General features: G+C 37.8%; 2 protein-coding genes across 2 annotated transcripts in view; both read right to left on the bottom strand.

Moving 5' to 3' along the window:
* Positions 1 to 8714, bottom strand: part of LOC140948215 (uncharacterized) — a 28987-nt gene extending 20273 nt beyond the window's left edge. Inside the window, exons 1-6 of the mRNA XM_073397435.1 lie at positions 8541 to 8714; positions 5493 to 5624; positions 4369 to 4532; positions 3688 to 3774; positions 1226 to 1459; positions 473 to 625 (exon numbers count right to left, since the gene is read on the bottom strand). Of these exons, the coding sequence (XP_073253536.1) occupies positions 473 to 625; positions 1226 to 1459; positions 3688 to 3774; positions 4369 to 4488 (594 nt within the window). The 5' untranslated portion in view covers positions 4489 to 4532; positions 5493 to 5624; positions 8541 to 8714. The remainder of the gene's footprint in view (positions 1 to 472; positions 626 to 1225; positions 1460 to 3687; positions 3775 to 4368; positions 4533 to 5492; positions 5625 to 8540) is intronic.
* Positions 8715 to 11021: 2307 nt separating this feature from the next.
* The window catches only part of LOC140948381 (uncharacterized), an 11297-nt gene continuing 9818 nt past the window's right edge, over positions 11022 to 12500 (bottom strand). Inside the window, exon 12 of the mRNA XM_073397616.1 lies at positions 11022 to 12500. This exon is cut by the window's right edge and continues 214 nt beyond it. Within this exon, the coding sequence (XP_073253717.1) occupies positions 12483 to 12500 (18 nt within the window). The 3' untranslated portion in view covers positions 11022 to 12482.

Raw genomic sequence — 12500 nt, forward strand, 5'->3', positions numbered from 1 at the left:
GCTTTTACTGTGTTTGTAATCATTAAAACTTCATGCCCAAACATCAAGAACATTGAAGTGACTTTTGGAGGAACAAACTCCCTTAGCGATTTTGGGGAATTTTTGAAACCTCCCAGTGCTGAGAAATGCGACTGCAAGTAGAATAGTTAATGATGTCATTATATGGTTGTTATCACACCTCTGAGCTCAACAAAATACTCTTCACAACAAATTTTCACCTCGTTTTTAAAATAAATCCTTTTCCTGTATCTTTGACAATGGCGAAGAAGTTTACGTTGAAAGGAATGGCCCTAAAAATCCAACCGAGCCACCTTAACATGACAGTTTTAAACTTCCTGGAAAATAAACCTAGCTATGGTAGTTTGGACCTTTTGTAGCTGATAAAGAAGGTACGCTAACATGTATTATGATCTACGAGACCCAGACACGCGTTATCCTTCATTATGTCAATTCATTCCAAAATGGCACAAACCTGAACTCCATCAGGCCTTGTCCATTGAGCTTCGCATACATATCCAGCAAAAGGGCCCACACCCATAGCTTTTGTGACAGAAACGTCTTGTTTTTGGATCATTGGAATTCCCTTTACTCTACACGTCTCATGAACGTTGCTACGTTTGTATTTCTAAAAAGCAACAGTAACCACAACAACGTTAAAACAATAAGACTGGTGATTTCAACCATTCTAGTAATTAAAGAACGACAAATAAACATTGGGCGAATGGACTTACGTTCGGGCGAAACAACTTCTTACTAATCGACTTTAAACCCCAATAACGTCTTAGCCTAACAGACCCTTTCACGATTTTTCAACTTTTGACTGGGATCAGTTAGCCAAAAACCGTTAACCCTTTAGGTCTCGAATGTGACCAAAATCAATATTCTCCTAACAATATCTGCAGATCATCAAGAGTAAAGGTTATCAGAATGACTAAATTGATTACCAAAGAGAAAACGCTTTGATCTTAAACCAATTCTCTCAACTTTTCTTAAACGAAATGTATGGGCATCAGTCTTGAGAATTTATATGTGGATCTTGGGGCTTAAAGGGTTAACATGGCTGGAGGGAACGCCGTACAATCAGTAAAGTTGCCAAATTTGAAAGTCATTTGTTGAAAACAAACGAGGATATAACTGTGGCTCTGCCAAATTTCGCGACTTCGGGTATCGCCTTTATGCTGGATGTGGATATTCGGTTTTTGCCCTTATGTATCTGATCAGGTACCTCAGAAAGTTGATAAAAGGAGAATAACCGGTTTTTTAGTTCCTCTTTTAAGTCAGCTAGATCAGTAGATGATATAATACGACTTTGGGCTTTGTCTGATCCAATACTGTAATTCTCTAAGGCGTTTAAACTGTTGATTCCTAGACCAAAGCAAAGGGTATTGAAATAGTGCTCTTTTTTAACTTCAGCCAAAGCCAGGTACAATTTGTCCAGATCTGTCAATGTACCAACGTTCTGAAAAACAAAAAAATATATACAAGAAACAAACACAAACAAAATTGAACCAACACTCTTTTTCACAGTCAAAGCATGTCAAACGTTCCAGTAGCTAGTGCACTAATAAATTCATGAATGAAAACATGATTCGGTTTGTCGATTCAATAATCCATTCATATAATGACTGAATAATCCAATAGTCAAATTGGACCTCGATTCAATAATGAAATGCTGATTTGGTTTATGAACAAAGCCTATTGTTCTATATTCTTGTCTGTTGTGTTCAATCGTATTCACCAGTCCCTTTTTCTACCATTTAAGATTGCGTTTTTCATTGCGTTTAATCAAAATAAGAGCAAGAATAGACAGACCGCAAACGCAAAGAAACTGACAAAGGCCGAGGATCGAAATCCACCGATCACCGCACATAAACTGACCTCAGTTTGACCATCGTGTTTTCTAAGAGGTCAGGTCTGTTGCACTATTATTGGCAGCAAAATGGCGTACATGTAACAGTTTGTTTGGGTTTGAACTTCAGAACACACCCGCACTGGACTCTTACAAAAATAGAAGAAAAAACAAAATTCTGAGGACGACTTGTGGAAAGTGTAGTTTTTGAAAAAACAATAATCAAATCAATATTCGATCATTGAATCGAGGCTGAATATGAATATTGAATTGTTCGTTATATGAATGGATTATTGAATCAACAAACAAAATCATCTTGCCATTAATGAATCCATTCATAGTTCGTTAGCGACTGGATTGCTTGACCTGCTTTGGCAGTAATATTATGGTGATGATGATGATGATGATGATGATGATTATTATTATTATTGTCAGTTGAAGTTCGTACTGTTTTCTTGGTCGTCCAACAGGATCATTCCCTGGTACTAGGTGACCTCCTGTCACCTTAGTAACATGTATCCATCACCTTTAGGTGTTCATCACCTATTCTTTCTGTTCCCAGTAAACAAGCTTTTCGTAATGGCAGAACACTTCTGTTTAGTCCTGCTTTCTTTAGATACAGATGGGATCTTTTAGTGACTGTCCCTGTTAACATTATTCTCATTGTTAATCTTATTACTCTTACAATATTTCTTATTTTTTTACTGATTTTATCAAAGTCCATTCAGTGATTTGTCAAAAGTTCCTTTCCACATTGTACGTCTTGTTAACAATAATAATATTTGGCCTGTTAAATAAAGGTTATGTTGGATTACATGTGAATGGTGGCAATTGTATCAAGAAGCAAAACATTGATTTTCCTCCTCTCCAACTGGCAAACATGTTTCCAACAACTAATGATTTGGTTCCAGATGATCTTACAGTGTATATGTTGCAGTTAATTTTTTATCTCAGGTAATTTTTATTTTTCTTCTGTTTTTGGGTATGGTAATGAATGCTAATGAAGTTGAAACAAAGGAAAATTAAAATTACCTGAGATAAAAATTAACTACAACATATACAAAAAACATGTAAAAAGTGTAATTTAACAAGTTTGATTGTGGTATTTTTAAAATGATTTTTTTAAGAATAGACGATTTTACAGTTTTGGACTTAGTACCCTAGCCTTCGAGTGAATGTGAGGCTGAGGTTGACCTCAATTGTTTTAATACAAACCTCCTTTGCTTTGTTATGGAAACTGTCCTTGAAAAATACTAGTTAGCATAAGAACAACTTGATTTACATAATAATGCAGGAAAGTTTGTATCAAAACAAGGTCACTAGCCTGGTGGCATGCATTTGAAATGGAAGGGAAAGGGCGTTTTAGGCTCAAGAGAAATGCGAGGGGTGCACCCCTATTCTCTTGCATCCCCAACCCCCTTTCCCTTCCTTTTCAAACACTTGCCACACAGGCTACAAGGTCACCTCCAGCCTCACTTCCATCTATAAGTTTAAAATGGCCCATTTCCAATGAACATAATCTGATGGTTGTTTTGTTCCATTTTCATTTTCTTCATCCACTTTGTTTAGAACTTTACCACTCTGGGAATTTGGCTCTTTAGCCAGCAGTTTCTCTTCATATCCCATCAGCTAATTTTTGGCTGTGTTTGGTTGTTAGTTGGTTGTTGAGGCTGGTGTACCTGCACGACTGTTTTCTAGAGCGGTTTTCACTTGACTGTCGTAAAACCAAAACCAAAGTAAATACACTAGCCAACCAAAGGGCGTAGTAAAACCAAAACCAAAACCAAAACCAATTACTTTCGACAGTCAAGTGAAAACCGCTCTAATCTACTTAATACCTCAACGGGTCGCCCCTGAGAATTTTGAAGTGATTGGCTCCCGAACTCTGCTGGACCCTCTTCTGCTAATGCTTCAGCTTGTTTAGTCTGAAAAAGACACTGATTGTGAATCAACAATGTTTATAAAAACTGAATGTGTGGTGCATGCTATGCTGGCATCACTGCACACAACACTAAATGAACATATATGAAAAACCCCTCCTCTTTAATCAGCAAGCATTTTCACAACAGCCATTGTTTGGTTCTAAAGAACCTTAGAAAGAACACAATTATCAAAAAAAAAGAAAGACAAAAAAGTTAGATTTTGTCTTATTGTTAAGCCCAACTCATAGTAAAGGTTTTCATTCATTGAAAGTTATTTTTATCATTTTAATAACCCGCAAAGTCTAAGACAGGGCGAAGTCTAAGACAGTAAAAATGCAAAAAATAACAAACAAACAAACAAAACAAAACCAATATCCTAAAATCTTGACTGAACAAGCTTGGTAAATAACGCTTTATTATATGACCAAGAAGAGAACTTTTCCATGTGGAACCAACACAGAAAAAGATAGGCCATGATTCCTGCTCCTGAGTAGCCAATCAGAACACACGAATCACTTTAACTTTCCTACTAGTGGATTCACTCATTTAATAATCAATGAAGAGAAGTTACTATAATTAAAAATAAACAAGTAATACCTGCTCTGGATTGGCCTTGGAAGCAGCTTCATACTCCTCATGCTCAAATTCAGGTTTACTAGATTTAAGTCTGTGTTTCACGGCCTTTTTCTTTCTAGGAAAAGGGCCTGCAGCTGACATTCTTTTCCTTCCTTTCTTTGATATAGCTTTTAGCTACAAGTCACCTTCAGAGAAAATAGAAATAAAAATATACAATGCACTATGTCACAGCAGTAAGAATTTCCCCTAAACTTTTCGGGTCAGTTATATAAACAGAGTTTACCCATGTTTCACAAAACTGCATTCAAAGCAATTTTCAGTTTGGCCAACGCCAACAAAAAAGGTTTAAGTTATCAAGAGCTTGAAAAAAATAGCCGGGAGTAAGGAAAAAAACTGTTTTTACTGCATAAAAATTGTTGTCTAAACAACTTTTATCTTGAACAGTTTCAATATTAAAGGCATATATAGCATAGACTGGAAAAGCACTTCCTTTACAACTATGTCACAGCATTAAGAATTTCCCCTAAACTTTTCGGGTCAGTTATATAAACAGAGTTTACCCATGTTTCACAAAACTGCATTCAAAGCAATTTTCAGTTTGGCCAACGCCAACAAAAAAGGTTCAAGTTATCAAGAGCTTGAAAAAAATAGCCGGGAGTAAGGAAAAAAACTGTTTTTACTGCATAAAAATTGTTGTCTAAACAACTTTTATCTTGAACAGTTTCAATATTAAAGGCATATATAGCATAGACTGGAAAAGCACTTACTTTCTTAAAATAACCCACTTGGAAATTAAAGAGATTGGTCCAATGATTTCTTAACCCACGGCCTAGCTATGTCCAAAGTTTAAAATTACTTCCTTTATTAATTATTCTTGTCATTCTTAATACTCTTTACATACATGTAATGGAAAGGAAGGTTATGCTGCTAATCAAGGCAACTGAAAATGAAACTCTGAATCTTACAAAAAAGGAGTAGTACGAAGAGAATTCAATTTATAGAAGATAAGAAATTGAGAGAACAAGCTTTACACACTATTTTAAAGCCTTGGGCATTTGAGGAATCAAAGAACCAAGACAAAAAGGTCAATAAAGGGGCATTCTGTGATGCAAAAAAGCTGTATTTAGCGGGGAGGGATTACTCACCTGTACATGAATAATAACCAAAATATCTCATCCGAGTTATATTCGAAGTGATGATGACATGATTTACACCAATGTAAACATGTACATCAGGTTTGTGACCCCTGTCATGGATGTAAGAGTCCGAGAGCAGTACTAAAAATGGGTGCAGAAAAAAGCATTTTGGTTAGGCTCAGGATTTGGAGAACTGGGCAGCACAACTCCACCAAATATTTCTAGGAGTACAGTCAACTCCCAAAACTCGAACCTTCAAGAGAAAGCGGAAAAGGTTCGAGTTATCGGGAGCTTGAAAAAAATACTGCATAGTGAACATTTTAATCACATTTAATTGTAGAAATGTCAAGTGAAAATTAAAAGATACATGTACTTCTAGATTATACATCAGAACGTAAGGTAACAAAACATTATCTAAATAGAGCATGCATTTTACTGTCTTGAGAAGTAAAGCTGTTTCACGTAATTAGATTAATTTTTGTGACAAACAATATCAGCCTCCAATGGTTATGGTATTAAACTTATATACTCCTACAACATGTCAAGTTATGGGAAATTCAAAACTCAATGTTTGGGATGCCAGTATACTGTTTTTCCCCAACTTTTAAGGGCTCAAAACATGGTTCAAGTTATTGAGGGGAAAATTATACAGAAATGATCTGTGGGGAAACAAAAACTACTTTGAGTTAGCGGGAAGTTCGAGTTACCAAGGGTAAAATTACAGTAAATGTATGACGGAAATCCAGGGGAAAGCAATTTTGGTTCGAGTTCGAGGTTCGAGTTAGAGAAGGTTAGCATTATGCATCAGTCAATTCCAGCTGCGCCCAGCCCGGGAATGGCCCCGGGGTTGGAAAATGCCCAGTCCCCGGGTAGCACAAAATTTTCAGTGCCCCAGCCCTGGGACTGACAAGGCAGGTGAATGCCCCGCAATAGCCCAGGGGGGCTGGGTGCAGCTGGAATTGACTGATCAATTGTAAATCTTTATTTAAACACGGGAAATCATCAGTTAAGCTTAAGTTAGAAACTAAAACTAATTACAACTGCTTTACATGATTGCCGTGTGGGAATCCGATATATCAGCTACCTTCTTGATATTTCGCTTAAAATGCTCAACGGATGCAGCATTTTTTAAGTTTTTGGGCAAGTTATTCCATAACATGGCCCCGCTGTAAGAGAAGCTTCGTTTCAAATAATTGGTGCTTGGTTTGGACAGGGTCAGCCTTCCCTCAGAGTTTCTTAAGTTGTAAGCAGAGTGACGCTGAGAGAAAAGACTTTGTAGATATTCTGGAGCAAGGTCATTCATGGTTTTATACATCATTAAGGCTTTTTGTTTCTTTCGTCGAAGAGATAGCCTCTCCCAGCTGAGGGTGGAGAGAAGGTGGTTTGAGTTCGCATCAAAGGGTGATTTAGTAATAACTCTGGCTGCACGATTCTGTAATTTTTGGAGCTTATCACTCAAGTAACCACTCAAACAGTCCCAGATGGGGCTGCAGTAATCAAAATGAGGCATAATTAAAGCGTTATAAATTTGAATTGCAGTTTCTTTAGATATAAAGGGCCGCACACGTTTTAGGGCAACTATAGCTGAAGAGACTTTCTTGCAAATCTCTTCAACGTGTTTACCCCAAGAGAGTTGAGCATCTATGGTAAGACCCAAGGATTTGGTATGATCGACTCTCTTGATAACTTGGTCATCAATTCTGATTTCTACATCATCACATTGGGCAGATAGTCTTTGTCTTGATCCAATAATCATTAGCTCTTTTTTAGCAACATTAAGACTGAGCTTGTTAGCTTTTAGCCAACAGCTAAGGTTATTTAATTCAGGGGTTAGAGCTAGCTTAAGCTCTGTTAACGTCTTAGCAGATAATGTAAGGTTGGCATCATCGGCAAACATTCTTGGTACGGCGCTCTAGAGGGAGTTGGGAAGATCATTAAGATAAATTAAAAATAGCAAAGGACCCAATATGCTACCCTGCGGCACGCCGCAGCTAAGGGTACGAGCAGATGATAGTTTAGAAGGCCATTGTTGATGTTTAGTGACCAAGCATTTGTTGCCTCAAGCAAAGCCGTGAGTGTACTATGTAGAGAACGGAACCCTGATTGGCAACCTAGTAGCAATTTATTATCATCTAGATAATGGAAAAGTTGATTATAAACAATTCTTTCAAAAACTTTCAAAATTATAGGGGTTACAGATATTGGCCTGTAGTTGTTAGGGTCCGATTTAATGTCCTTTTTAAAAAGTGGAGTCACTTTGGCTGTTTTCCAATCGTTTGGATATATCCCAGTGAGAATAGACTTTGAGAATATTGAGGTAAGAGAGGGTGTGACGATATTAGCAGCCATTTTCAACAATTTACTCGGAATCATATCAAGACCGATGGCTTTCTTTTCATCAATTTTCGACAAAACGTTAGAAACAATATCAACACTCGGAATTTGCAGAGAAAACAAATGATCAGTGGGCTTTAAATTAACTCAATTATCGGGAGTCAACTGTATTTATAATTCAAACTCACATGTTATGCTATTTAGCGATCTTTTAATCTTATTTTACATAACCTGGAACCAATTAGCACAGTTTTTACCAAACTAGTCCGTAGTCGGCATTTTAAACCTTTATACCCAGTCCACAGTCCGTGGTCCGCAGTCCCCATTCCACCCCTTATACTGACCGCACTGTTCAAAACACCACACAATATCGTGAAATGAGCCGATTACATTTGTTGGGTTTGTAAGATTAAAAAGTACTAAAACCTACTCACTACACTTTAAGATACACCGAAATGGGATGAACCAGTAAATTCTATGGGAGACTGTTATAAGAGCAGGGTGGCAGTAAAACAAAATCTCCTAAAGTCCATACTGTTTAAACTTGTGTTTATACCAGCTGACTGAGCGGCCTCGATAGGCTCTTAATGTTTTTTTTTTTTTCTGCTACCAATAACGCCATGAAAGCACCACTACAGTGCTTTTACTACACTTAGGGTCACAATCAGTTACTAATACCCTGGAATGCTTGCATTTTTTCAGCGTTAAATTTAAAAGACTTACCTGCAATAGGCAGCACCGTACAAATGCATCGATCGTAGTGCCTGTGTGAGTTGGGGGTGTCATGTAACTCAACACCAAAAGTCTCACCACTATCTGGTCACGCAACTACACGTGGCGTGACAAGGACAAGAGGACTTTTAAATCACGGCGCATTACCGATTTGTTTGAAATAGAGTGTTTTCACTCACGTGGCCAGCATCTATGCAAATTTATTGGAACAAAAGAAAGCGTTTGTTTAAGAAAAGAGTTCAAATCCCACAGGACCTATTTGGGACACCAACATGGCCGCCGTTTCATTGTTTTGGAACACCAATATGGCCGCCGTGACGTCATGTGAAAACACTCCCAATCCTTTCTTGAGTCGAAATTATTGAATTTTGCTATTATAGCCTGCGTATTGAAGCGCTTCCAATCGAGTTTTTGCGCGAAAGTTATAGCGGGAAACGGAAGGCTATAGCTTTTATGACTTTTTTGTTAGCTATCGCTTATTTCCGATTCTGCACGTGCGCACATGCGTATATAAAGGGTAACCCCTTTGAGGGAGAACCTCTGAGAGTTGCTTAACTTTTTTTATTTATTAAGGCCCAGTTTCTTATCCCAATGGGAAAAATAATACCTCTACGGGTACAACGGGTAGAAGGGTCACCCTCAAAGCCGAGTCAACTTTTCTTAGGGGACGTTTTTATAAGAAAAATGTCAACCCTTAGTCCGAGACAAAGGTGCTCACGCATGTACATACTAACTGACAAAAACAGTCCTCACGCACGCCATAATTGTTTCGTTCTGACCAAGTTTCTGGAATGGAAGGGGAATCATGAATCATGGATCATAGTTACAAAACACGCAAGAATTATGAATCTTTGTACTTTGGGAATCATGACTAAACGAGACTCTGAGAAAAGCCCAACAAAATACAGACATAAATTAGTTGCGTTCGATCCAGGGAATGCAGGATATGGCGTTTCCGAGAGTCTATCTTTCAAAAAATTTTTTCCGGGGAAGTATGCCCCCGGACTCCCGTATATAATTCGTGCATTCGGGGCTGACAATCCGCTTGCTTCTCCATGGCCAGTAACCTGTTACAAAATCTAGTACGGCTTAATATTCAGTTTCAAAAGAACTCCATACCTAGACAAAATGAATGATGATACCGAGTCTGTATGAAAGAAAAATTTGAACGCAAAAGACAATAGGTGATCAAAAGTCTTTGTGAATCATGAATCTGGAAGAAAATTCTTGTAGGAATGGTGAATCATTGAGGCAAAAACGATAGGAATCATGAATATCAAGATTCAAATGATTCCGCTTCCACTCCCGACCAAGTTGACCCGACTGGGCTAGCCAAAGTGTTTATATGAAGAGAACACAGTCCTAGCTCCCTGCGATGAAAATCATGATCTTCCAGATAAGCCAATGTAAACGGTTCCTCACGTTTTGTAAGGAAATATATGAAACGTTGACTTGCCCAACCTGTAACAACGTTTCTCGGAAATAAACGAGGCTTGAGAAGTTTACCCTGTAGTGCAGGTGTATTTTGAGCGGGCGAAAGCTTCCTGTTTATGTTCGTATTGTTGTATCCGCCATCTTTGATTTCATGACGGGGAAAGATTAGGGAGAGTAAAAATAGTTACCCTTAGGGTAGGTTCTAGGGCGAAAGGAGGAAAGAGGAGGGGGAGATGAGAAAAAACGTTTTTTCTTCTCTTTCCGAGTCCCGCTCCTTCTGACTCGCCCCATTTCCTTTTCTCTTTTGGACTTTCAACAGGGCGCTTTCGCGAGCAAAACATTCGCTCGCCCGAAGAAAACGCCTGCACTGCAGGCCATGAGAAGTTCAACCTCGTCCCAGGAGCTAGGCTAGACGTTCGAGCCTCGCTGTCCCCAATATCCCTGGGAAAAAACAACCAGAGTTTTTCCTTTTTAAACGTTAACTTTGGAGGTGGTTCGACAGAGGGGCACTCCCTTGTTTGGTGTATACGGGTATGTGCCGCTGAACAGGGTATGGTTTTCAGGGTCTTGAGTCTTAAACAGGGCCGGTAATAATCTTACTATTGACCGTCTTAAACAGGGTGTCTTTTAGACCCGAAGCCTTAAACCGGGTGTGAATTTTGGCGTTGTGCTGTCTACATGTGTAACGAATAAAATAATCTAATTATGTTCTGTAAGTAATCTCAAAAAAATCGTTTTGTATGTGACTCTAAAACAAATGAAATAAATATACTTCCCCAATTTGTTTAGTCTTTTACACTTTCTAAAAAGAAATAATCTCCTTAAACAAAGCATTTGGGCTACAGTCTTAAACAGGGTTACGAAAAACAGTCTCTTGTCTTAAACAGGGTAGCAAAATGAACGGATTTTGTCTTAAACAGGGTCAGGGTGTGAAAGCCTGGGCAGCTCACCTTCACCAAAACTGCCCTTAAGTGCCCCCACCCCGTCAACCAAGCGGAAATGTATCTCATAAAAGCAGATGTGCAACGAAACGCGCTTTCCAGTTTATTTGTTATAAAAGAACTGCCTGATCAGGAGCTCCCAACTAGAATATAGTCCAAAACCACTTAAACATAGCATTGCTAAATGTCTTTTAGTATCTAAACGGTAGATATAGGCATATTCTTATCCCCTAAAAATTTTTCATCTGTTCTGATTTCCTAGCTGAAAGTCTAGTGATCCGAAAATTATAGGGATCAAAACTTATCTTTTCGAAAATTTCAGCCAGAAAAAAGGCTCCCAAATATTCTAGGTGACCTTTTTAGGCTAAAAATCCGTTAAAGATGGGTAATTAAACCATTTTTTATATGTTCCAAAATCCTTGGAGAGGCAGGCAAGCAAGAAATTTTACAAGAAATGTTCCGAAAATTCTAGATCTCAAATGGTCTTCCGAACATATATTTTATGGAAATTGACGTTGGGTGCCCTGCCTGATTTATATGAGGAGTAAATAATTTATTGAATAAAGGATGCAATAGCTGAAGCTAAATTTAATGCCTTCAAGATTGATTTAAGCTTCTCAAAGTTATTAATAATTCATAAATACAAAGGAAATTAAGAAACGGTCCAGATAAGAACGATAGCAACAACGGCAACGAACATGTTGGAATGCAAAAAAGATGCTAACTTTTCTATTGTCTGTACTTACTTCTGATTGGCTTAAACAGCAAAAGTTAACAAAACTTCATAAAGCGGTACATATATTCATCCTTACTTTCCAACCATCTTCCATATAACAAAATCTAGTCTCAGTTTGAATAACAAAGAATCCTATGTGGGGAACATGTAAAATTGTAAACTTTTCTTTGCTATTGTTTTCAATTCTTGTGATTGGTCAAAATCTTTTAACACAAAAAAAAACACCCTTTCAAAGTGGAGTGTAAATGCATTTTATTGCGTAAACGGCCTTCATGTAGTGTGCATTCTCTGTGTAAAAATGAGAACATTCCCATGTGGGGAAAGCACCGTTGCCGCATAACAAAAGAAATTGCTATCCACCTTACCCGGATCATTACTTAATGAGTATTTGAAAATCAGATTAAAAGCTTTTTATTTTGCATTCTTAATTTCTCCTTTTAAAATCATTTTGTCAAACTTTCATGAAACACCCCGAAGTTCGATTGGTCAAAAACTCTCCCCTGCGCGTCGTATTTTCAACTCTCTTCTCAGTGTTTTATCCGGTCATGAAACACTTCGTCTCATCCTTGATATATTACATCTAATTTCACTAACGACATTTTAAACTCTCTCTAGAGTAAGGTAATCTTAAGGACAAAATCAACCACCATCAGACTTCCTCACAGAATCCTCACTTAAACCCATTGAACGTGAGTAGAAAAAACAAGCAAGCAAAAACAAAAAAAGCTTTGAGCAGAGCAGTGAAAAGGATAGGAAATACTTTAAACGAATATGCTTTTACTTTGACAACAGATATATCGCTCAAGATACTTTAAATCAGTCCTAAATAGCCAGATCAAT

This window comes from Porites lutea, chromosome 9, assembly GCF_958299795.1.
Source record: "Porites lutea chromosome 9, jaPorLute2.1, whole genome shotgun sequence".
In the NCBI taxonomy this organism is placed as follows: domain Eukaryota; kingdom Metazoa; phylum Cnidaria; class Anthozoa; order Scleractinia; family Poritidae; genus Porites; species Porites lutea.